This window comes from Ambystoma mexicanum, chromosome 2q (genome assembly GCF_040938575.1).
Source record: "Ambystoma mexicanum isolate Mex_15411 chromosome 2q, UKY_AmexF1_1, whole genome shotgun sequence".
Lineage (NCBI taxonomy): Eukaryota > Metazoa > Chordata > Amphibia > Caudata > Ambystomatidae > Ambystoma > Ambystoma mexicanum.
The window spans coordinates 1,178,480,984-1,178,504,378 of record NC_090924.1 but is presented as its reverse complement, the minus strand read 5'-3'; the positions used below and the strand labels follow the sequence as shown (position 1 = coordinate 1,178,504,378).

The 23,395-nt window shown below is 46.9% G+C and overlaps 1 protein-coding gene across 2 annotated transcripts in view; it reads right to left on the bottom strand.

Annotated features, from left to right (window-relative positions):
* Nucleotides 1-370: 370 nt before the first annotated feature.
* The window catches only part of SLC39A12 (solute carrier family 39 member 12), a 787,521-nt gene continuing 764,496 nt past the window's right edge, over nucleotides 371-23,395 (bottom strand). For both annotated transcript variants that reach the window (XM_069648578.1, XM_069648576.1), the window contains one exon: nucleotides 371-527. In XM_069648578.1, the coding sequence (XP_069504679.1) occupies nucleotides 399-527 (129 nt within the window). In that variant the 3' untranslated portion in view covers nucleotides 371-398. The remainder of the gene's footprint in view (nucleotides 528-23,395) is intronic.

Genomic DNA, 23,395 nt, shown 5'->3' with positions numbered 1-23,395 from the left:
CCGCCCCATTCCGAGGTTGGCGGGGCGGTAAGTCCCCAATCCCCATTTACCCTTCCCCATTCCCATTTTTGCCCCATAGGGTATAATGGGAGTGGGGAAGGCGTTAATTACGCCACCGTAAATTACGGTGGCGTAATTAACAACAAGTCCCGTAGCGCCATGGATTTTTCCGCCTGCAAAAAGCAGGCGTAAAAATCTCCATGGCGCTACGGAATGTCGTAGTCTGGCGGAGAGGTACGCCATGCATTACGCTGGCGTAAACCCCTCTCCGCCAGGGTCGTAATGAGGGCCCATGTGATGTTTGTAACAGAGAGGAAATGATACATATTACATCCATAGCTGGAAAAGAAGAAGGCCACTGGAAATCATGCAATGCTTATTAGGTTGCAGTTTACTTTCTATAATTTGATTTTATGTTCATAAATAGCCAGAAGCAGTAGAGAGAGCCATCCCAGTACTAGTCCAATGTTTTGTAGAAAAAACATCAGCCATGGTCTTCGTGTCTGTATATGAGTCATTTCAGGCAGCTGAAAAAAAAGCAAGACATGTGAGTTCAAAAAGACACAGCACAACTCATCCTAACTCAGACTGAAAAGGGTACTGGTGGCCATGACATTGGATAAAACAGTGAATTCCATTATTTGCCCTCAGAGTTTTCGTTTCATAGCATTGCTCACTGATAAATTGATATTGATATTTTATTTGCATCGCGCTCATACACAAGTGTTTCAGAGCGCGACGAGGAACAAGGGAGAACCAAAAACAACTATCTTACTAGGCCCAGTGACATTGAGAACACGCAAGTAATGGGAGAGGGAAAGGGGGAAGTGCATGGGAAGGGGGGAGAAGTGGAAAGTGCTGAGCAAAAGCATACAAATAAATAAAAATAAAAATAGATTATAAATAAGTAAATAATAAAAGCAACACACAATGGTAGTGCAGGCAGCAAGTGGCAAGTGCTAGCTTTAAGGCAACAGAAAGGGTGTGTCTGTAAAGTGCAGAAAGAAAAGAAAGGGGAGGGGAATTATAGGGTTACAGATCCAGACCCCAGTGTAAGGTATTGCCAGGAGGCAGTGCAGGTGTTTGGCAGGGTGAGCAGGTAACCATGTCCGAAAGTCAGAGGGTGATCAGGTGCACGATGCCCAGACAGGACAAATCAGCAGGGGAGAGGAGGAGCAAAGGCAGAAGCAAAGAGGAAGGTCTTGAGGTGCTTCCGGAGATGGTTCTCCTCCCATTTCAGAGTGGCAGGGAGGCTGTTCCAGAGGGAGGTCCCCGCCGAAGTCCGAGATCTACCCCCAGCTCATTTCTTAGGAAAGCGACTGACCCTGAGGGAGTTAGATGTGGAGGAGCGAAAAGCTCAGAAGGAAAGGTATTTACGGAGGGAAATCCTAAGGTATTTTGGACCCAGGCCCCAGAAAGCCTTAAGAACAATGCAAAGGGTCTTGACTTTATTTTATCCTTGCAGCCACTGGTAGCCAATGGAGAGATATCAGGGTTGGAGGGGTACGATCCCAGGGCTTGAGGCCAAGGACACGTCTCTAAGTCCTGTTCTGGATAAGTTGCAAAGTGGGGAGAGTAGAAGCAGGTAGATTTAGAAAGAGGTTGTTGCAATAATCCAACCTAGAGAGAACCAAGGCTCGAGAGACAGTGAGCTTCGGGGGGAAGGAGTGGAAAGGCAGAATACCTCTGAGGAGGTGCAGTAGGAAGTTTGACTTTTTAGAGACGTCGGAGATGTGGGCAGAGAAGGAAAGCGTGGAGTCTCAGGAGGAAAGCTCAGGGGCAACGTGCTCGCCTTGGAAGCAAGAAGACATGGATCAACACAGGTTCTATCCCCGGGTCCGCACTTAGAAACCTCTGGGCATTAAGCGCGTTATAAATAACCTATCATATACATATATCACATATTGAGTCAAAGATGACCCAGAGGTTCTTAGCCTCGCAGGTGGGGGAAGAATGAGGGCCAAGGGAGGCCGGCCAGAGTGTGACAGGAAAGGAGGGTGAAGGTGTGCCAATGAGGAGGATCTCTGTCTTGCTGGCGTTCAGGCAGAGATCGTTGGCAGCACACCAATCCTGAATGGCAGATAGGCAATCGGATATGAGAGAAGGAGAGGAGGTGGCTGAGGAAAGCCTGAAAATGAGTTGAGTGTCATCAGCATAGCACTGAAAATTGGAGCAGAAAATGGCGATGCGCTGGGCGAGAGTTGTCAGGTATTGGTTGAAAAGCCAGGGTGAGAGATTAGACCCTTGGGGAACACCGCTGGTAGATTGGGAGATAGATGAAAGGAAGGATCCAATTTGGACCAGGGAGCATCGATCATAGAGGAAAGAAGTCGGCCAGGCCAGCGCCTGATCAGTGATACCCCGGTTGTCACAGAGATGGTGGAGCAGGATGGTATGGTTGACTGTGTGGAAGGCAGAAGAGAGATTGAGAAGAATGAGGACTGAGGGGATGTTAGAATCAAGGTTGGAGAGCAGATCTTCGCGGATCTTCAGGAGAGCAGTTTCTTTGCTTCTGGCAGCTCTAAAGCCAGACTGATGGTTGTGGAGACAATCAACAGAATCAGAGTGAAGGTTAAGCTGCGAGATGACAAGCTTTTCCAGAATTTGCCCAGAAAAGGAGTGATGGAGATTGGGCGATAGTTAGCCAGGCAAGAGTGGTCAGCAGTGGGTTTCTTGAGAAGAGGGTGCACCACAGAGTGTTTCAGAGGGGAGAGGAAGGTTCCTGAGGCGAAGGAGAGGTTACAGAAGTCAGCCAGGGTAGGAGTGAGGGTGTCAATGCGGTCCTTGATGGTTTTGGAAGAACAGGGAAGAACCTGTTTTGACAAGACTTTCATAGATCGGACTTGTCTAGCGACCTCATCAGGGGAGAAAAGACAAAAGGATGAGAAGAAGGGCTGACAGGGTGGCTGTAGGAAGACCAGAGTTCACAGAAGGAGAGGGGAGAAGAGGGAGAGGGGATGAGAGGGTGGACAGGATATCCTGCTTTTGTTTGATGAAGTGAGAGGCAAGGGCCAGGCAAAGGGGCTGGGAGGCGACAGGAGAGGTAGAGAATGCAGCAGGGTTGGTGAGTTCCTTGCAGATTTTGAAATTTCGGCTGAGTTGTTAGATGCTGCAGAGACACAGATTTAGATGCGGGCTATCTTCTTAGTGTGGACAGAGAGTCGGTATTGCCTTTGGAGCAGGCGACAGGCCAGTTTGTCAGAGGATGAGCAAGAAGTCCTCCATCTCCTCTCAGCCACCCTACACTTACGTTTAAGTGTAGCTAGGTCAGAGTCATACCAGGAATTGCACTTAGCTTTGGGCATTCAAACATATCCTCATGGCAAGGGCAAGAGCATCAAGAGCATCATAGATAGCAGAGTAGAGCATAGACAGGGCTGTGTCAGCATGAGAGTCAGCCAGAGGTGGAGGGGGAAGAAGGAGGCGTGAAAGCCTCAACTGACAGATACTTCATGGGCTGTATGTGTGAGAAGGTAGGTGGCAGTATTGGGGTAAGCTTGGCCTGGGGGGAAGAGAGGGAGAGATGAGAGGAGTGGAGGGAGTGATCACTCCAGGAGAGAGGAGTGGTCAGAGGGATGGAGAGGGGGGGGTCAGCAGAGATCAACACATCTAGTGTGTGCCCAACAGAGTGAGTCGGGACAGAGGGGAGGATAGAAAGGGAGAGGGAATCACAGAGGTCATGGACGAGTACAGAGGAGGAACAAGGAGAGTCTAGATGGATATTGAGGTCACCAAGAAGGAGGAGTTGAGTCGTTGAGGCCTGGAGGGAGGAGGAAAGGTCTTCTCACTCAGAAAGAAATTAGGTGATCTGACCAGGAGGCTGGTAGATAGTAGCCACGGTAAGAGAGTGGCTTGGAGAGAGAGAGAGCCTGAAGACAAGGTACTGGAAAGAGGAGTATGTCTGCGTGGGAATGATAGAGGCGGTAATCCACTCAGGAAAGATCAGGACTACACAAAGCTGGCCGTGAACCATGTCTCGGTGAGACTGAGGACATCGAGGTCGAGTTCTTCCAGGAGGTGGCAGACATCAGAGGAGTGTTTGACAGCAGAGCGAGAGATGAGAGTGACAAGATGAAGAAGGTTTCCAGCCTCAAAGGCCTCCCGGGGAGGGGTACAAATCAGAGGTACGCTCTCTGGAGGTGAAGAAGGAACACGGGGTGGGGTAGAAGAGGAGGGAAGAGGGAACAAGGTAGCCAAGGAGGTTTGAGGGGGCAGCAGTAGATGAAAGGAAATATATGAGGTAGGGGAAACGCCTATCAAAGAGGAGGATATTGACCTGAGGACCTTGGACCATGACTGTGCCATTAAGGTAGACATTAATGATGACTCTAGAGCTATCGAAGGGAGCAATGCGAACTTCCCAGCGGGTGCCACATTAATGGGAGAGGAGGAGACTGGACAGAGCACAGAGATCATATGAAGAGTTCATAGATCTGGCGAAAGAACGACACAGAGGAAGTCAGTGAGTGTCTGTCTGGACGAAGCACTGGAATAGGTGTCAGCGATAGGGAGACCAGGGTTGGAGGCCAAGATATACTTTCTGAACTTCTTCCTTCCAGACTCAGTGAGAAGGGAAGGCTAGTCAATGGAGAAGCAGTTGGAGAAGATAGGAGAAACTGAAAGCGCCATGGGTGTGCTAGCCAGAGAAAAAGGGGGGAAGAAGCAGGGGGAGAGGGGAAAGCAGGTAAGAGTGGGTCAAGGAAAACAGTGAAGTCACTGGGCCAGCAAGTTACAGAGAAGCAACAATACAAGCAGAGTGCAGAGCAAGTTAGCAAAGCAAAGCAGGATTTGACTTTTAACCAAAAAGCAAAAACAGCAGGATTTGAAAAGAAGTGTTCATAATTTCAACAGTTGAAATTACTACTGACAAGCTGTACATGGCTTTCCGTGGGTGCAACTTAAGTCTATGGGCCTGATTTACAAAGCATGTTCCAATGGGAATTACCCATTCACACGCTTTGTAAATCAGGCTCTCTTGGTATTTGGATATCGCACCATATATGACCAGAAGAAATTGCAAGGAAATATTACGTCAGGAGTATGGAAATGAAATGTTAACCTGTTGGCGTTCCATTATAATCAGTAAACAATAGTACAACATCAGCTAAAGTTACCTCTGCAGTGAATTCAGGAGAGGTTAATCCAACTGTGTACCAGAAACAGGCTCCCGGAGAACGTTTAAATGGAATTACCATTAGGCTCCTCAATAATGTACATTCGTAAATAAAGAGACAAATCTACACTATGTTTCCCAAATCTTTGTAGTCCCTACTTGTACATTTATCATCTGTGCTACATAAAGAGGAACTGATCTAGGGCATCAGGGCATTAATTGCCGACATGTCTTCTAAATTACCCAAACAGACATTGCGCACATTCTTGTCTGCTGTGTTCAAATAACTTAATCCCAAATGTATTTATTTATTTATTTATTTATTTATTTGGGTCCAGCTTTATAGTACACCATATGCAGAAGACATCATGCTTCTGAGTCCTGACACTTCAACCAATAATCGACACGAGTTTACCACTAGAAGCAAAACAATCATGGCTGGTAACATGGTTCAGTGCAACCTGGAGGAGCCAGATCAACAAAGCATTTTTATGGCCGCAAATGCATTGGGGTGGTGAAAGAAATGCACACTTTGTGAAATGAAAAGTGACTACCTGTGGCTCACCAGGTATGTGATGCAAATGAGGATCACGGATGGCACAATCCAATTAAGCAAAACGTACAAAAAGAAGGTCACAAGGCACTTCACCACTGGAGTATGTCAGATTTGGGACGCACACAAATCAAAGGGCGAGAACTTGACTTTTTTAAAATTATTCTCTGAAAGTGATTAACTTTCTGAAAAGTTTGAACCACTGTCATTGTGACCTCCAGGAATTTGTGGTTATTTTGCTTAAGAACCAAATCAATTTGCAGGTACAAAATGCATTATTCTTTAATTGACACAATGATTCTGTGTGAATCACCATGCATGTGCAAATTACGCCGGTCGGAGTCGCAATTTGCATCCATTGCACCTTTCACATGCAATTTCTTCCTTTTGGGAGGGGTGGTATTTGTAGGGATTTAAGAGTAGTGGGCAATGCTTGTTGGGTGAGTGATGTCTGGGTAATGGAGGTCATCAGAGTAGGAGTTAGCTTGAGAGGACACTAGGATGTTATTCGTGGCCTTAATTTGATAGTTGGCCTCTTTTCTGTTTCATAATGTGGGATGAATGTGCAATGTGGTTGGCGTCACTGTTTGGGTCAATCTTGTAGATCGTGTCAATAAAAAGGTTGTTGATGATTACTTGATGGAATGTGGCATTGTCGGGTTGGGGAGAGTGTTGATACACCCTTAAGAATACTTTGTTTTCCTTGCTGTCTCTGGGTGTGGTTATCTGGCAGGAGGAGATCTTCTGCTGTGCTCATCAGTTGTCTGTGCACAGTGCATAGTTCTTTAAGTCAGGTTAAAATCAGATAGGTTTTTGGACTTGCACCAGGTTTTCTCTTGATTTCTGATGACTCAGTTGCTGAATTTAAATTCTTGCATGCACCAGGGGGCTGATGGCTTATGTCTGATAGCTTGTTGTTTCTTTGGGGCATGTATATTGATGGTGCTCTTCAGGATTTTGTTGAGAGCCTCTAGTCTGCCATTCACGGCCTTGCACTGGGGTCCAGATAGGGAGGGGATGAGGTTGGTGAGGTCATTAAAGAGTGGTTTGAAACGGAATCCTTAAAGTAATGGAATGTCTGTGTGATAGGCTTAGGATGTGTGCAGTGTGCGGTTGGAGCAGCTCAGTCGATGGTGAAAGGAATGGCAAGGTGATTAGTTTATTCAAAGGTTATAGGTGTCTTATAATGCATGGTTGGCATGGCAAAGATGATGACATCTAGGATGTTGCCTTATTTTCTGGTTGGGTAATTTGTGTACTGGGTGAGGTTCAGTGATTCTAATAGGCTGTTGCTTCCATCATCACTTTGATAGCTTTGACACCAGGTAGGTTGAGGTCCCCAAGGAAGATGTCACAGTGGTGAACAAGTTGGTGAAGCTGCAATGAAGAAGGTCCTAGGTTTCAGTGACCTATCGGTAAGGGTAACAGTGACTTTATAAATGTGTGAAAGGGAGGAAGTGGCTGGAGAGTGCTTTGAAGTAGCTGGTAGTGGTTATTTTTGGCCTGGTGCAGGGCCAGGAACATTTGTGGATTATGGTGTGTACTCCACCAGTCTTGTTCGGTCTGTCCCTGAGTTGAAAACTCGAGGCTTCCATGGTGAGGCTATCTGAGCTGTGGGTTTGGAAGGGGGTTAGCCAGGTTTTAGACGTGACTAGTGCTTGCAGGACATGGCTTTTTATGGTGTCTGCAGTGTCAGCTTCATTTACAATTGCTAAGTGCACATTGAAGAGCTGCAGCTTCTGTGTGTTGGCAGCAGATGCTGTGTATGTTTTTTGAGGGGAATGTGGATGAGGGTGATTTGATGTGGAGTCCATGATGGCGAGTGGTGGGATCTGTGCCATTTGTATTATTTGATAAGAGTCGGGGTGGGCTCTGAAAAATGGGGAGTTAGAGACATAGTTTGTGGCTTCCCTGGTGTCTGTGTGTACTCCAGGCACAAGCAGGGTCAAACAAGTGGCACCCTTGTGAGCTTAAGGCCCTTTAGGAACATGCATATGCAATGGATGGGAACATACAGAATAATTCTGAGTCCAAATAACCAAACCTACGCTGGAAGATGGCAAAGTAATGTTTTATTAACAGTTATCTAAAACTGGGAGTTTACAACGAACATCAACGGACGGATGCTCAGTCTCTCAGCGTTCTTTTCACAAAGCATAGACTTTATACCAAAAATATGTCAAAGGTGACATCATACTACGTGGCAATAATGAAAAACCTGTCAAGGGTCGGGATTGGCTAAGGGGAACATCTAAGTACACTATCAGGTGGACAACATATGCCTACCTCTAAAGCATGGTTTCACCAATTCTTGGCTATGTTGGTCCGGTCTAACATGGCGACATGTTCATTCAAGTGTGTATTTTGGTTCAACTTAGTTTTTTTCTCTATGGTCGCGTCTCACTGGGTTTGTGGTTTAGCCAAGAAAATACCACATATAAACATAAAGTGAGAAAAGAGAGACCCAGGATGAGACTGGGCCCAGTTTTTCAAAAAGTAGTTTAATATATAGAAATGCCCCTTCTGATGACAGGTGTTTCGGTCCTCTAGACATTTGGCTGCACGCGATTGAACGCGAGACAACTACTCAAGGGGATCTAACCCGATATTGGAAGAGTGGATACTTTCTGCTATACCTAATAAGGGGCATTAGAGAAACCAAGTGATATACTTTAATTAGCCCTGATTTTAGGAAGGTCTCTAAGGGGACCGAAACATGTGTCATCAGAAGGGGCATTTCTATGTATTAAACTTCTTTTTGAAAAACTGGGCGCAGTGTCATCCTGGGTCTCTCTTTTCTTACCGCTAAAGCATGTCAGCTTCAGAACCATTAGATACACAGTTTCTCATTATTCGTATTCTAAGTATAAGGTCCTTCATTATATGGACTAATACAATTGATTGGCACGCTTGTGCCAGGTCTGGAGCATTGCGTTCACTTAGCACAACGTAAGCCCAGATCCAGGTGCAAGGAGATGTGGCATGACGCTACCCTACCACCCAATTAGCCCAGCATCTCTCATCGCCCATGCCTTCTGCAATGAAGATTGTCTTTGAACTTGGCCTTGCAAAGTATTGTTTCTTTTAGAATACACAGGAGTGAGAGCACTCACTATCGTATTCTGGGACTCCAAATTCGAACTCTATTTTCAATCTTGGCACACATGACAGGAGACCGTGATTTGGTCCATTTTGCAACTTTTAAATGTTTTAAATGAATTAAACTTGACACTCTTGGTGTTCTTCCTTTGTACCTTAACAAGGGATGATTCATCCTCCACACGTTCGCTCATTTCCAGAATATATAGCTGACCTTGGCTGCTCCAGTCTTGATTCTAGGCCAGACAGCCTCTTCTTGCAGCTCCATGATTCTGCTTATTCTTGCTGCAACCCAGTTTTCCCTTCCCGTTTGATGGGCCCTGGCTTACTAAATTCATGATACCAATGTCCAGATTCTATATAATGGCGGCTTCGCCTGATTCTATTCCCTACGTATGGCCAGCTACTATGATGACTTGGTCTACCATGCATCTGTACATTTATTGATCAGTTGATTTTCTGAAGCACTTTGTGCTCATGTAATCTTCTTTTTCGTATTTAAAAGTTCACTTGATTCTTTACTTCGTCATTCGTTTCTTTAGGATCTATACATCCTCTTCAGTCAGTATCCTGGGAGGTTGTGTATACTTTTTGTGACATCACTAGCTGCTTTTCATTTTCTCATATTCCTTCAGTGAGTTCATCCCTTAGGGTGTCATCACTTTGGGGTTACATTTGGTAGGGTTGTCTCAACGGGTATCTTATTTCGAACACACGCTGCAGTATTAGCACAAAGGCTGGTGTCAAACACGGCACTGTCTCATCTCTCCATGGGGGGCAGGGTTTCCCGCAGAGGTATGCAGCTGCTCCTCTATACTTGTCTTTGTCAGCCTTTTTGTTTCTAACACCCATAAGCAGGAAGGATTAAGAGAAGGGAGAAGAGAGAAGCTGCATAGAGGGTGGGAGGAACATGGTGGAAGAAAATATAACAGAAGACAAGCAAAATCAGTAACAGAGAGGGGAGAGCTGCATCATGTGCTGGAGGCAGAAAGATAACACAACAGAAAAGGACCGCCAGAAAAGTGGAAGGGTTGAGGGGAGGATCTGCATAGAGGTTTGGAGGTGGGTTAGGAAGAAAACAAAGAAAGAAACACCAGACAATTGGGAAGGGTAAGGGGTGTCGCTATACAGGGTGCTAGAGGACAACAGAGACCTTTCAGGCAACAGTGGGCCAGCAGCCTATTGCTAATGATCCCAGGTCGGCGATAGAGAAGGCACAATAAAAGTAGGGTGTGAAGGGGTTGGAGTTACCGAAAGGGCAGGAGGGAGGTGGGGGAAGGAAACATAAAAACACCAGAACAGCTGGAAGTGGGTGGGTGGAACCGACGGTGGACAGGGCACAAAATTCTGCATTAGTGGGGCCAGTACAGAGGCCAAAAGATCTGTTACTACTTAGCCCAGGAGGCATACGAGGCACAGATAAAGGTGGGGAGAGAAGGAAGCAGCATGCTCTAAGGTGTGGGAAGTTGGTGGAGCAGAAAACAGAGAAATAAAACAACCAGAAATGTGGGAAGAGAGAGAGGAGGAGCTGCACACAGGGCTGGTGGTGGGTTAGGTAAGAAATAGAAAAAGAATACCTCCACAAACGCAGTAAGGGAGAGGGGAGAAACTGCACAGATGGCTAGAGGCAGCTGGGGGACCATAACATAAAAAACCAGGCCACAGTGGCACAGTAGCAGAGGTCAGGTGTACTGTTGCAGAGGAGGCAGAGGCAAAAGTGGGTAATGGAGGGGGAGTCGCCTAGCGAATGTGAACCGGGTGTTGGAAGACAACTGAATAAAAACACCAGAAAATCTGTTAGGGACAGGAGGCCTGTGGTGGAAGGAAATACAGAAAAAACACCAGAAAAGCAGGTAGTGGGTATGGAAGCCGCACTGAAGGTTGGATGAGGGTGAAGAAAACAAATGAAAAAAAACACCAGAAAAGTGACAAGGGAGAGGGAGGAGCTTCAAGGATGGCGGGAGACTTGAGGGGAAGAACACATAGAAACACATTATAAAAGTGGGAAGCGAGAGTGAAGGAGCTGAACACATTCATGGAGACTGGAGGGGAAGAACACACAGAAACATATCAGAAAAATGGGAAGGAAGAGACGTGGAGATTCATAGAGTGCTGAAGGTGGGGAAGATAAAACAGGCAAAAGCGTGGTAGAGGTTATGTGACCTGTTGTTGATGAATGGAGGAAGCAGCAGAAGCACAGATAAAGGTGAAGTGTGAAAGGGACGCAGTCACAGAGGGTAGGAGGTGGGTGTGGAAGAAAACAGAGAAAATCGATGCTGCAGTGGGCTAGTAGCAGATGCCACGTGACCTATTGCTACTAAGCGGTGGGATGTGGGTGGGAGAGAAGACAGAGAAATGAAACTGCCATAAATGTAGGAAGGGAGAGAAGAGGAGCATCAGAAATGCCTGGATGCAGGTAGGGAGAAGAAAACAGCAAGATGCAAAACATGTGGGGAGGGAAGGAATAGTACACAGTGCTGGAGGTGGGTAAATGATGGAAACAGTAAGAAACAGGCAGTAGTGGGCCCGTAAAAAACAGGCAGTACTAGGCCTGCAGCAGAGGTCATGTGAACTGCTGCTACTGAGCCCGAGAGGCAAAGGAGGTACAGATAAAGCTGGGGATGGGAGGGTGTGCTGTCTGCCACAGGGTGAGATATGGCTGGGGGAAGACACCAGAGACCATTAACGACCAAAAAAGCAGGCAGGGAGAATGCAGGATCTGTACAGAGGCAAGAGGTGAGCGAGGAAGAACACAGAGAACAAATCGCAGAAAGGCAGAAAGGGAGACGGACGGGGGTTGCACAGCTTGCTGGTGGCAGGTGTGGGTTGAAACAGAAAAGAGCCTGGCAGCAAGCAGTAGGTCAGTTGCTGAGGTCAAAAGTCCTTTTGCTCTTGTGACCTGTTGCCGTTTCAAAACTTTCAAATAGATCTAAGGGTGCTTCTTTGGAATCTGTGAACATAAGAATGAATGAAAGGAAGAAGGAAGATTGATTCATTTGTAAGGAAATGTCTGACACTGGGGAAGATCCACAGTCCTAGAGGCTTTGTGAGTGATTAGATGGTGGATTCACATATGTGGTGCATCCCACTTTGCAGGATTTACTGGGAATACTTTCATTAAATATTGGGAGACTTAGTTAATAATATAAACATATCACTGAAAAAACCTTAGTTAAGGTGCAGTTAAGTTGCGCAGATTTAATGCAACAAAACTCTTCAAATTCCACTAATGCAGGAAGTCATGACTAGCTTAACTCGGCACGCAACCTTGATGTTCCCCATAATGCCATTTTGTGTGTCATTGTGACTCCCTTCTCTTATAATATGTATGTGCTCATGGGCTTTGCAATGGGAACGCATTGAGTTAAGCTGTTGATGACTTCCCACATCAGCGTGAGCCCATCTCCCCTCACTGTATCTGTTAAAACTGCTAAAAACGTTTTTTTAATTACTTCAGACCAATCAAAGCTTGGACTGGTGGGCTGTTAAAGCCCATGTCTGCCCACCAGCTGTGGCATGAAAGCGATGATAGTTGCTAAAAGAACATTCATTGGCACTATTCTCGACTCGAAGTATGGATAGACTGCTAAGGATGACCCTCTCATCTGGACCGATATAGACCCTCAATGCAGACTGTTTACAGTGTTGTAATGGCTTTGTGAAGTGACATTTGAAACCACCGTATTGAGTGAAGAGTGGCCACCCAACAAATGAGGGCTAGCTACACAGAGAGACTGCGCTCTTTGCCTCATGCTTCAGGAATAGGTAACCAATGGCATGGCAGGATCATGGAAGATATTTAACTAGTTGCATGACAGCAGATTTTGCCCAGGGAATGAGAAAGGTTGAGTGTGATATTACACATTGCTGTACCTGGGTCCATCTTTTTGTCAGATTTGAATTCTAAGAGGACTTTCTCGACCAAGGATGCCCTGAAAATTGCTCCAATATACCTCTCTCCCTAGACAACACAGGAGATGACCTGGCTAAATTTAAGCGAACATCATATTTCTGCAAGTGACACTGGGGGTCATTACGACCCAGGCGCTAATTGCGCCAACTTTACCACCATGGTGTAAACTACGATTTACCGCCCCATTCCAAGGTGAGTGGGGCGGTAAATCCCCATTTCCCATTTTCCCTTCCCCATTCTCATTTTTGCCCCATAGGGCATAATGGGAGTGGGGAAGGCGCTAATTACGCCACCGTAAATTACGGTGGCGTAATTAGCATCATGGCAGGTTAGCGCCATGGATTTTAACGGCTGCTAAGAGCAGCCGTTAAAATCAGAATAGGCGTTAAGGGTTAACGACGGCGTTAACCCTTAACGCCTGGGTCGTAATGAGGCCCACTGTCTCTGCTTATGTTGAGGGGGCTGAAAGACACTTATCTAGACATAGGTGTACTATAGTGTCCTCTTCATTCATAATGCTCACCAATGGAGCCAAGTTTGGACACATTAGATGAGTAAGAATGATTGGATCCAAAAGATGGCATCCTGCATGTGCAATGCAGAAATTACTTTCCAGGACAGATAAGGGGAATTAGTACCCGGCGAGGGCGCAATCAGGATGAAAGAGCCATTTGATTGGCCCTTGCCGAGTCATTACCAGGCAGAGAATCCCTCTTTCGGGATTCCACGGCCTTTGTCCCTGGCGGAGGGCGTGGCAGCCCCTCATCCAATGAGGATGCTCGAAGCGGGGCCATCCCTGCTCCGAGCCTCCCCACGGCTGAGAGGCTACCTTTGCCCCCCGCCGGGGACCGAAGAAAGGCTTTTTTTCCCTCCCCTTTCCTCCCTCCTCCCAGCCCTCCCGACCCCACTTACCTTCTATGCCTTGGTCCCCGGCGGGGGAAGATGGCAGCCTCCTGCTGTGTGGAGACTCGGAGCGGAGCCATCCCCGCTCCGAGCCTCCACATGGCTGGAGGCTTCCACCTTCCCCCGCCGGGGACACAGGTACGTATTTTTTTTTTTTCATTTTTTTCCCCTTTCTCTCCCTTCCGCCCTCCCAACCACACATACCTTCTTTTTTTTGGGAGCGGACGCGCTGGAAACGCTTCTGTTCCCAGCGCTTCTGCTCCCGATGGCTGCCATCTAAAGGGAAAACGGACTCCGTTTTCCCTTTCCCGGCGGCCATTTTCTTTGTCATTTCTTTGCCGCAGCGTTTCGGGGCAAAAAAAAACCTTTTAGTGCACCGGTCACGCCGTTTTTGTGGGCCAGGTTACTAATAGGTAATCCCCCCGCCGCTCGGGGCATATTGCTTTATTATGTGATGCAGAAAATACATTTGAAATAAAAGGCTACAAATAAACCAGTTCACACTCTACAGCTTTAGATTCAGACAATAGTCCCCCAAGCCTGTCAGGAGCAGCAACACAGGTGAGGAAATATCTTTGGAACATTTTGACTGTGGGACTGGAGTTAATGCATTTTTGGCAAGTTGAATTTGTATGCTGTCCTTGCAACTGTTTTTATTTAGCAGATCTTTGTGCTAGAGACTGACACATGGATCAGAATCCATGGAAATGCAAAGAAGCACTATCACACTTTCACTCATTATTCCAAGAGGGATATAGGTAATTTATTATCAATTTCTTGTGACTCGCATCATTCACCTAGAAAATGAATCTTGAAATTGACACAGCTGTGAGTTTAATATTACTGTTAGTGGAATTAGTGTGAGTATAAGAGGAGTATTAAAATGCAAATCTCAGCACTGTGATTCTTTAGAAGAAAGTAGCAAACTCCTCAGACTTACAAGAAGACACTCTTCCCCCGTGTTGAGACTCAGGATGATGAAAATTTGTATAATGTGCAGGAAGGTGGATTGCAGAGTCAGAGAAGTTTTAAAGTTGGGGAGCATCTCATACATAAATGTGGCTCCTGCCAGTGGTGGGCTTGACATGTTACCCAAAATGCATTGAAATGAATTCTCAATTTGACTGGTAGCTAATAAAGTAACCAGAGAACAGCTTTCATGTGCCCCTGGTGGGAATGTTTCAGAAGTAAATTCTTTTCTACTTGTAGGCTTACAGTGGAATCTTTGAGACCATCACATTAGACTTCACTAGAGTGATGTAAGAATAAATATACAACCTCATTGATACCTGTTGGGCGATGAGAGGAAATGATGTACTCCTAAAACGCATCTCAAATGAAACCATCACCTATTTAGCATAAGGGTAGAAATAGATTAGAGACATAATCAATATTGAGTCTATCATTATGGCACTGTTAGTGGGTGTGTGTTAAGCTGTGCGTCCCATGGACGATGTGTACCTGAGTCTCCAGGAATCTTGCGTACTAGGGTAGCCAGGTCGTTGTAGGCGTAGGCTGACAGCAGGCGGTGGAGTAATCAGCTGGACGAAGAAATGTGGAGCAAAGAACCGGCCCGGCTCTGTCCTGATAACACAGGATTGAATGGGGACCAGCTCCTGATGCCACAGATGACACCTCCCTTATTTTAACGTGGTGCCAGAACAGTGCAAGCACTGGTAGGGAAGGTCTATGGTGTAAACCAGCAGGCTGTGAGCGAGATGTCCAAGGCAGCAATGCAGGCAGAATTGCAGATGTAGATCTTCACAACAGCTGGAAAATAGAGTTCCAAGGATTCCGGTACCCAAGCAAGAAGGCAGTCAAGGAGCAGGAGGGAGATCAAGGAAGGAGAAAAGGACCAGGAAGGGGCAAGCGGAGGGGAGCCTGACAGAACTGGGCAAGCGGGCTGCCGTCTGACAGAACAGGGCAAGCGGGCTGCAGCCTGACAGAACAGGGCGAAGGGGCTGCAGACCAAGGCAGGGACCAGCAAGGGGAGACCAGGTCAGGACAGGACCCAGCCCAGGAAAGGACAAGGGAGGAAAACCCTACCTCAGAAATAGGCACCAGGATGGGGAACCAGGAGACAGCAACAAGAAGCAGAAGGTTGGAGCGAAGCGGAAGAAAACACCAAACTGCGTTGAGACGTGGCGATTCCTAAGACCGGATCACTAAAATAGCGATCCGGCACGAAAATGAGGTTTGAGGCATAAGCAGGTGAGCGCATGTGCAAAACGGGTGACGCAGTGAGAACGAGGCTTGGAACACAAGCTTGTTCTCAATGAATGTTGAAGTGGGAGAATGGAAGAACAGGCTCCCACCCTTCCCCTCTCGCGCTTGGCCTAGAGGATCACGGCCTAGACACCCGCCACAAGAGGAGTTTGCCTATCTACCAGACGACCAAATACCCTGGTACAGGAACATACGGATGTGCCCATCTACCTGCCCAGCAGCCCGCCCTGTCCATGCCGACACCTGCGGCATGGATCAACTCGACTAAACCTACACGTCGTTAGAGATGCCATGACGACCTAGCCAACGGTCAGCACACCTCTGCAAACATGCACACCGGACACTCCCACACCAATCCACACGAAGAACATACTCAGTGCTATGACGTAGGCGACAGACATACCCACGGACGTGCATCTTTATTATTTTCCACATAGGCTCTCAAAATGCAGAAACTCAAGACGCATAATGAACTTATCTAATAAGGCTTGCTCACGCTTCTTCTAAGAACCATGTACCATAATGAAGAATATAACGGAGACACGATACTGAGGATAGAGCACTATGATACCGTAACCTAAAGCGCTCTGCATCAAATGGTTCCACCTATGCACCAGGCCCAAGTAGGCCGCAAGCAAAAGCTTCCATGAACATTGAATGAGCAAGAGCTCGGTTGCTGACCCTGCAGAATGAGCCCGGCGAAAACACACCGCCAAGGGCACGATGTTGCAATCTCGCACACTGCAAGCCGACGCCAAGGTCGCACCTGCAAGATAAACAAGGCACACAGTGGGAAAAACAATATTAATTGTGCTGAATTTCGCCTCAAACACGGTCCCACCTCACGTGACAAAGCCAACCCTGACAGGATGCCAAGCCCAGAAGGAAGAAGACGCCCGAATCCCACGTTTCAAGACACAGGCAGATACAATTAAAAGACTCATTGGACATCTGCAGCAGTGGGAGTAGTCGACCTCCAAACATATGAATAAATCCTCACATTGTTTACACCTACCCATAGTAAAACATTGTTGCAAATGACAGGTGCACCGCGAGCTGGGAACAGCGATAGTCTCAGACTGGGAGGCTCGCGAGCGGACCAATCAGAACATGGGGCGCTTATCACTGACGCCATTAACATTGACCAATCCTCAGAGGTCTTCATGTAACAATTTTCATGTATCAAATTTAAGGGACAGCCCAGGTATACCACCTGACTAACCCTTAACCACTAACATCGTTCTCTATATGTATGCTATACTAACCCTACCACTCGAGTATCCAATCCAGAGTGGAAATAGGTTTTTTGCTAAACTTTCTAAGGTGACGCAGGTAGCGGGTCATACTAAGGTAAAAAGGGCCTGCGAGCCCCACGATTGTGTGTGTGTCAGGACGGACGCGTACGATCCTTGACCCATCCCTGCCGTTTTGTCTAATAAACAGCAGAGTCACCTTGCTTCTTGCGTGTGTCTCATACTCTATCTCTTTTGGGATATACGGGAGGAGTTGGGGCCTCCCTGCCCGGAGGTCTACGGACGGCCCGGCCGACCCCGGCAGAATTTCCCCCCGACAAGTTGGAGGCACTGCTGAGATCTGTTTAAGATCTGCTTTTTTATTTTTATTTTTTCCAGGTACTCCCGTTGCGAGGAGGCCCGGCGGCGCGGCCCCCTCTGTCGTTGCCCCCTTCTGAGGACTACAGGACCATCGCGGAACTGCGAGAAGACCGGACAGCGCAATCCAGATATTGGCCTTCGGGAGCCGGTTGAGAAGTATCCCGCCCGCGGTTGGCGAGTGTCCAGACGTGGTCCAGACGAGGGGAGGTGGCGAGCCGCTTGGAGGGGTGCACGCAGTCGAGCGGCCCCGCATCAAGAGAACTTGGTTAGCTTGCCACGCACAACAAGCAATGTGAAATTGTGAGGGAGGGGGGAGGAATTAAATACGGGAGGTGGGAGGTGTTGCACAGGTGCGCGGCGAAGGTTTGACAATTTAGTGTAGGCAATGAAATGAATGGTAGCCGAACGAGTGCGAGAGCAGTCGGCTACGTTACGCGAGAGAGGGAGGTGGAGCACGAAAACATCACGTGCGGCCGCTCGTAGACACTGATTGGCCTAGGTCGCGACTACGTGTAAGGGTGTGTGTGTGTGGTTTCCTATGATTTGGCATTTATTGATCAATGAGTAGATGAGGATCCCTATTGTTCGAGCAAGAAACTCGATAGGTAGATGACGTTTCCCTGTAGACGGTAGCTAGCTAGTTGCCCAATACGGAAGATAATTGGCTGGTTAAGCCCTCCTGTCGAGGGGCGTATCACACGCAAGGCGACGCAGCGTGCGCAGTCCGATTATATTATTGATTACCTTGTTCCAGGAGTGACAGGAAGACAGCTGTGGGGTTAACGGGGGTAGATTGCAAGTGTATTTTGGACTTAAAGAATATATGAAGAACTTACCAGTAGTTCGAAGAGATCGGTGACGTCAACAGCAGGGCTTACATAGGACATCTCCAGAACCAGGCATCTTTATTTGAGAGTGGTGGGGAAGAGAACTGTGGTAAGGGAGTGGAAACGGAGATAAACGGTAATGAGTTGATCGGGGAAAGGCGAAACGGGGGACGTGGCTGCGCACGGAGAACGCCGGCCACGGCAAGTGTAGAAGAAGGAGGAGGAGCAAATGAAAATAGGACGACTGTATAAGAATGTCACAAGGGGTACGCAGCCGCAGGGGGCTACGTGTGCCTCGGCCACAGGGGGCCGTAAGGGTGTTGTGTAAAGGAAGAAAGAAAGAAGAAAATAAGAAAATATACAAATGTAAATACTATATTTTACTAATTTTTCCTTAGTGGACTATCGCAAGTCCCCAAACTTACGGGGCCAGGTAAAGATATAAGGCTGTATATTGTAAACTGCTAGTGAGATAACCGCTACCAAATAGGGGAAGGGTAACAAGTGGAGCGCTACTATGTCACACGGGACAGGATCGGGAGGGTGGGGGAACACCCTCACTACCCCACTACAACACATATGTACAACACTGTCACCCCATAGGGAGAAACTGATCAAGTATAGCATAGAATGGACACAGGGGAAGGACAACAAAATGATAACACCATGGCCGCCTAATGGTAGCTTCGATCCATATACCCAACATTCACTATTAAACCATCTGCATAATACATACAAAGGGAAGAAGTTGACAAACCACGTGGAGGTGTTTAACTTATGGAGGATGTTCCAAGGGTCCCGACCAGGACCAAATGGAATGTTCACTGTGGGGGAAATACCGGAAGAAAAAGAGATTAAGGAGGAAGGAGAGAATGGGAAGAAGGGGAGTGAAGACCCAAAGAACACGGGGAACGGACAAGAGGGAGGAAAAAGAATAATAACTCGAAAGAAAATGAAATAAAAAAGGAACAGAGCAACGATATACCCCTAGCAAAGGTAGTGAAAACAGAGGGAGGGGGGTTGTACCCTTTAAGAGAATTAGGAGAAATAGAAAGAGGACAGTTAAGGCAGCTGAGGGGTACTCGAACCCGGCATACAGCCCGCCACCATATGTGGCTCATAGGAAGATGCCAGCAGGGGAGGGGAGGACTGGAGAAGAACAAACTGTGGAAATAGGACCTGATGAGTGGGTAGCTGCGCAGATACTATTAAAATTACGAGGTTCATTAACAGGAGAAGAGAAGGAGGTAGCAAGGAAAATAGACGAGGATAATACCAGGGAGAGTGGAATGAGAGGGGAAGAGCTGCTACGACAAAAGGAAGAGATTTTGGAGGAACGACTAGCAGAGTTAAGGGATGAGCAGAATGAATTGATCAAACAGCTCGAGAGGGAGGAAAGAGAGAGAGCGAGGGAAAGGAAAGAGGGTAAGAACGAATTGGAAAAAATAAGGGAACGAACTGAGGAGCAAAGGAGAGAAGCTGAAAGGGTAAAAGCAGCAGCAGAAAGGGTATCAAGAGCAGTGCTACGAGAGAGGAAAAGGGAAGAAGAAGAGAAAGAAAAAGAAATGGCAATGTGGAAGAAGAGATTACTATCAGAAACGACTAAGAAATACGAAGAAGGGAGGGTGATAGAGAGTATATTAGAAAGGGAGAGGGTGAGATGGGAAAAGAAGAAAGAGGATGAAAGGATATTGGAAAAGGTGAGTAGTGAAGTAATGGAGGAATTAAAAAGGAAAAGGGAGGAAATTGGTAGAGAGATGGAGGAGAGAAATGAAGGGGAAAGAGAAGATAGGAGAAGGGAGAGTGAAGTAAGGGGGTATGTATATGGAGACACAGAAGTAGCAACAACATCAGCGCAAAGGGGAGCGGGTGGTAAAGGAGAAAAGGGAGAACCGGACCTAATAGACTTAAAAACAGTAAAAATCAAGGGAAAAAAGACAGAGTGGGGGCTGCCGTTTATGACTGACTTTTGCAGTGGGAGATGTAAAGGGCCTTCTAATATCGATATTAGGGGATGCAGCGGATGACATTTGGAAGAGAGCGGGATTCCCTGGGGTAACAATAGCAAACACATCGCACGATGGGGCACCATTCGCAAACTGCAGACATGCACTATGGCAGGCACTGAGGGTACAGTACCCGGACACATCAGACATAGGAGCAATTACCTCACGCAAGATGCGTGAGAACGAAGATCCTGTTGATTATATCCAGGAAATCCAAGAGAAGTGGCGCATGGAAACTAGAGAACGATGGGACAAAACACCAGCAATATTTTATCATATACTAGTACAAGGGCTCCCAGAAGGAGTTCAGAAACAACTGAAGAAAGTAGTGGGAATGGAAGCAAAAGCATGGCCAGAAATACAACTGAAAATAGTGCATCATTGCAGGACATGGAAAGGAAAAATGAAACAAAAGGAAGAGGACAGGAAAACGGAAGAGGCTAAACTAGTACAGAAAAAACTTACTAAATACACAATGGAAGGGGCACTAATAACTACACCTACAACAATGACACAAGTAGTGGCTGCACAAGATCCCTCCCAAATACCACCCTCACAGACTATAACACAACAGGTGCCGCCACTCCAACCATACACGACCAAAATGGGAGGAGGATACTCAATGCCAGGAGCTGGGTATTATAATTACAACAGGGGAAGAGGAGGAATTATGAGAGGGAGAGAATACGGATATAACACACAACAACAGGTGGGAGGACTTAGAAATTCCTACCCCACCGGGCAACCAGTATACCAGGACAACACAGGAAGCTTTCCATGGCAGAGTAGGGAACCACCGATGTGTTGGAGTTGTGGATTAGTAGGGCACATGTCACGCACGTGTAGAGTAAGACCAGGAATACCATCATGGAGCGAACAGGGACAACCAAGGCCCACACAGGAACAGCAGGGCATACAGCAGCAGCAGACGTTGCAACAGGGAAATGAACAGCAACAACTGATAACACAACAACAGCCACAGACATATTCACTGCCACAACAACAGGTAGCGATAACACAACAACCCCAAGCACAACAAACACAACTGGGTAGGGTGACGGTCCTAGGACACAACCCTTACACAGGAAATGGTCAATCATTGTACCCTCAATAGGACAGCCCACAGACGGCCTTGGTGTGTCCCATCCTGTCGGTAACACCTAATAGTGCGGAGGAACCACGCATAGAGGTAACGATAGGTGACAAAAAATTATCATTCCTTGTTGACACCGGGGCGACCCGGTCTTGCATAAGGGAAGGTAAATTTAAGATGTCGGGCGAAGCCATGAACACCCAAGGGTTCTCTGGGGCTAGAGGATTGGTTCCTTTTACTGATAACATTCCCTTATCTATAGGAGATTATGACATGTCAGTCCCACTTTTATGTTATAGTGCCTCACCAGTAAATATACTGGGGAGAGACATAATGAACAGGTTGAATATGACGATCTCCTTTACGGAGGACGGCATAATTTGCTCTACTCCAGGAATTAACATGCTCACAGCATGACAGATTATGCAAGCATATTGCGGACAGACAGCGATTAGGGCTGAGCCAGTAGATGGCAAACTCTTCCAGTACGGGACAGACATGGCATTTGCATGAATGCCAGGGATAGAGGGAAAGATCTGGAGGAGGCCAGCAGCCTATTTGTTCAGACCAGAAACACCAGTCAATGAACCAGAAGGAAAGGTGGTTCCAGTGGACATTGAGAGCATTATAGCAACAGCTGATTACATTGCTGTACATGCCCAAGACAGAGAAGGAAGAGCATGGAGGGCAGTGATAGCACTAGCAGAAGGATGTAGACTCACCCAGGTGTCAGATGAGGAGCTGTTCTCAGAAGAAAAGGAGGAAGGTGAAATGGTGTTTATGATGAGTGTGGAAATATGGCTAAGAGTGGCGTACAAACAAGTAGCACAGAAAATTGCAATGGCACTTGAGGCACCCACATCCACCCCAGTTCCCTTCTTTGAGGAGGATATGACAAAAGTACCCACATCATTATGGACTACTAGCCCCTATGACGTGGGGTGCATAAAAAGTATAGGGGGAGTAAGGATAAAATTGAAGAAAGGTGCAATACTCCCCAGAGTGAAACAGTACCCACTATCAAAAGAGGCAGATGAGGGCATATATGAAACCATAACGGCCCTTATAGATAATGGCATATTGGTCCCCTCAGAATCACCATGTAACACGGCTGTATACCCAGTGCGCAAGACTAGAGGGGGGTCTTGGCGCTTCATACAGGATCTCAGGCCCTTGAACAACATAGTAGAAGCAGAATACCCCATAGCCGCAAACCCGGCCACAATATTGTGTGGCATTCTAGCAGAAGCATCACGATTTACAGTGATCGACCTTAAAAATGCTTTTTTCTCAATACCATTGCACCCAGACTCACAAGATTTGACAAGCTTCACTTACAGAAACACAAAGTGGAAACACACCAGATTGCCACAAGGGTATTGCGAATCACCCTCAATTTTCAACAGAGTAATACAGATGGATTTGGGTAACATTGAAGTGGAAAGCACAGTGTTGCAGTATGTTGACGACATAATAATTTGCAGTACAAATGAAAGAACATGCAGAGAGGACTCAGTAAAGATGCTGACAATATTGGCTGAAAAAGGTTACAAGGTAGACATGGAAAAGTTACAGTACTGTCAAGAACAGGTACTTTACATTGGTCAGCTCATATCCCAACATGGAAGAAAGATTGCACCACAAAGAGCACAGGCCATTTCAAAAACACCAGTGCCACAAACAGTGAGGGAACTGCAGCAGTTCCTGGGTCTGTGCAACTACTGTAGAGCATGGGTATTTGATTACAGTTCATACATAGGACCCCTGCTTGAGGCGTTAAAGGAAGCTAATAAAGGGGAGAAAAAGTTGGGGTGGACAATGGAAATGAACGAGGCTTTTTATGAACTGAAAGATGCGATATCAACTGCTCCGGTACAGGCAACCCCAGACTATGAGCGACAATTCTTTATATTTTCACATTGCGACTCAGCAGTAATGAAAGCAGTGTTGGCTCAAAAAACAAGCATGGGCTACAAACCAGTAGCATTTTACAGCGGCCACTTAGATCCTGTGATGTTAGGTCATTTCCCTTGCGAACAAGGTCTCGCC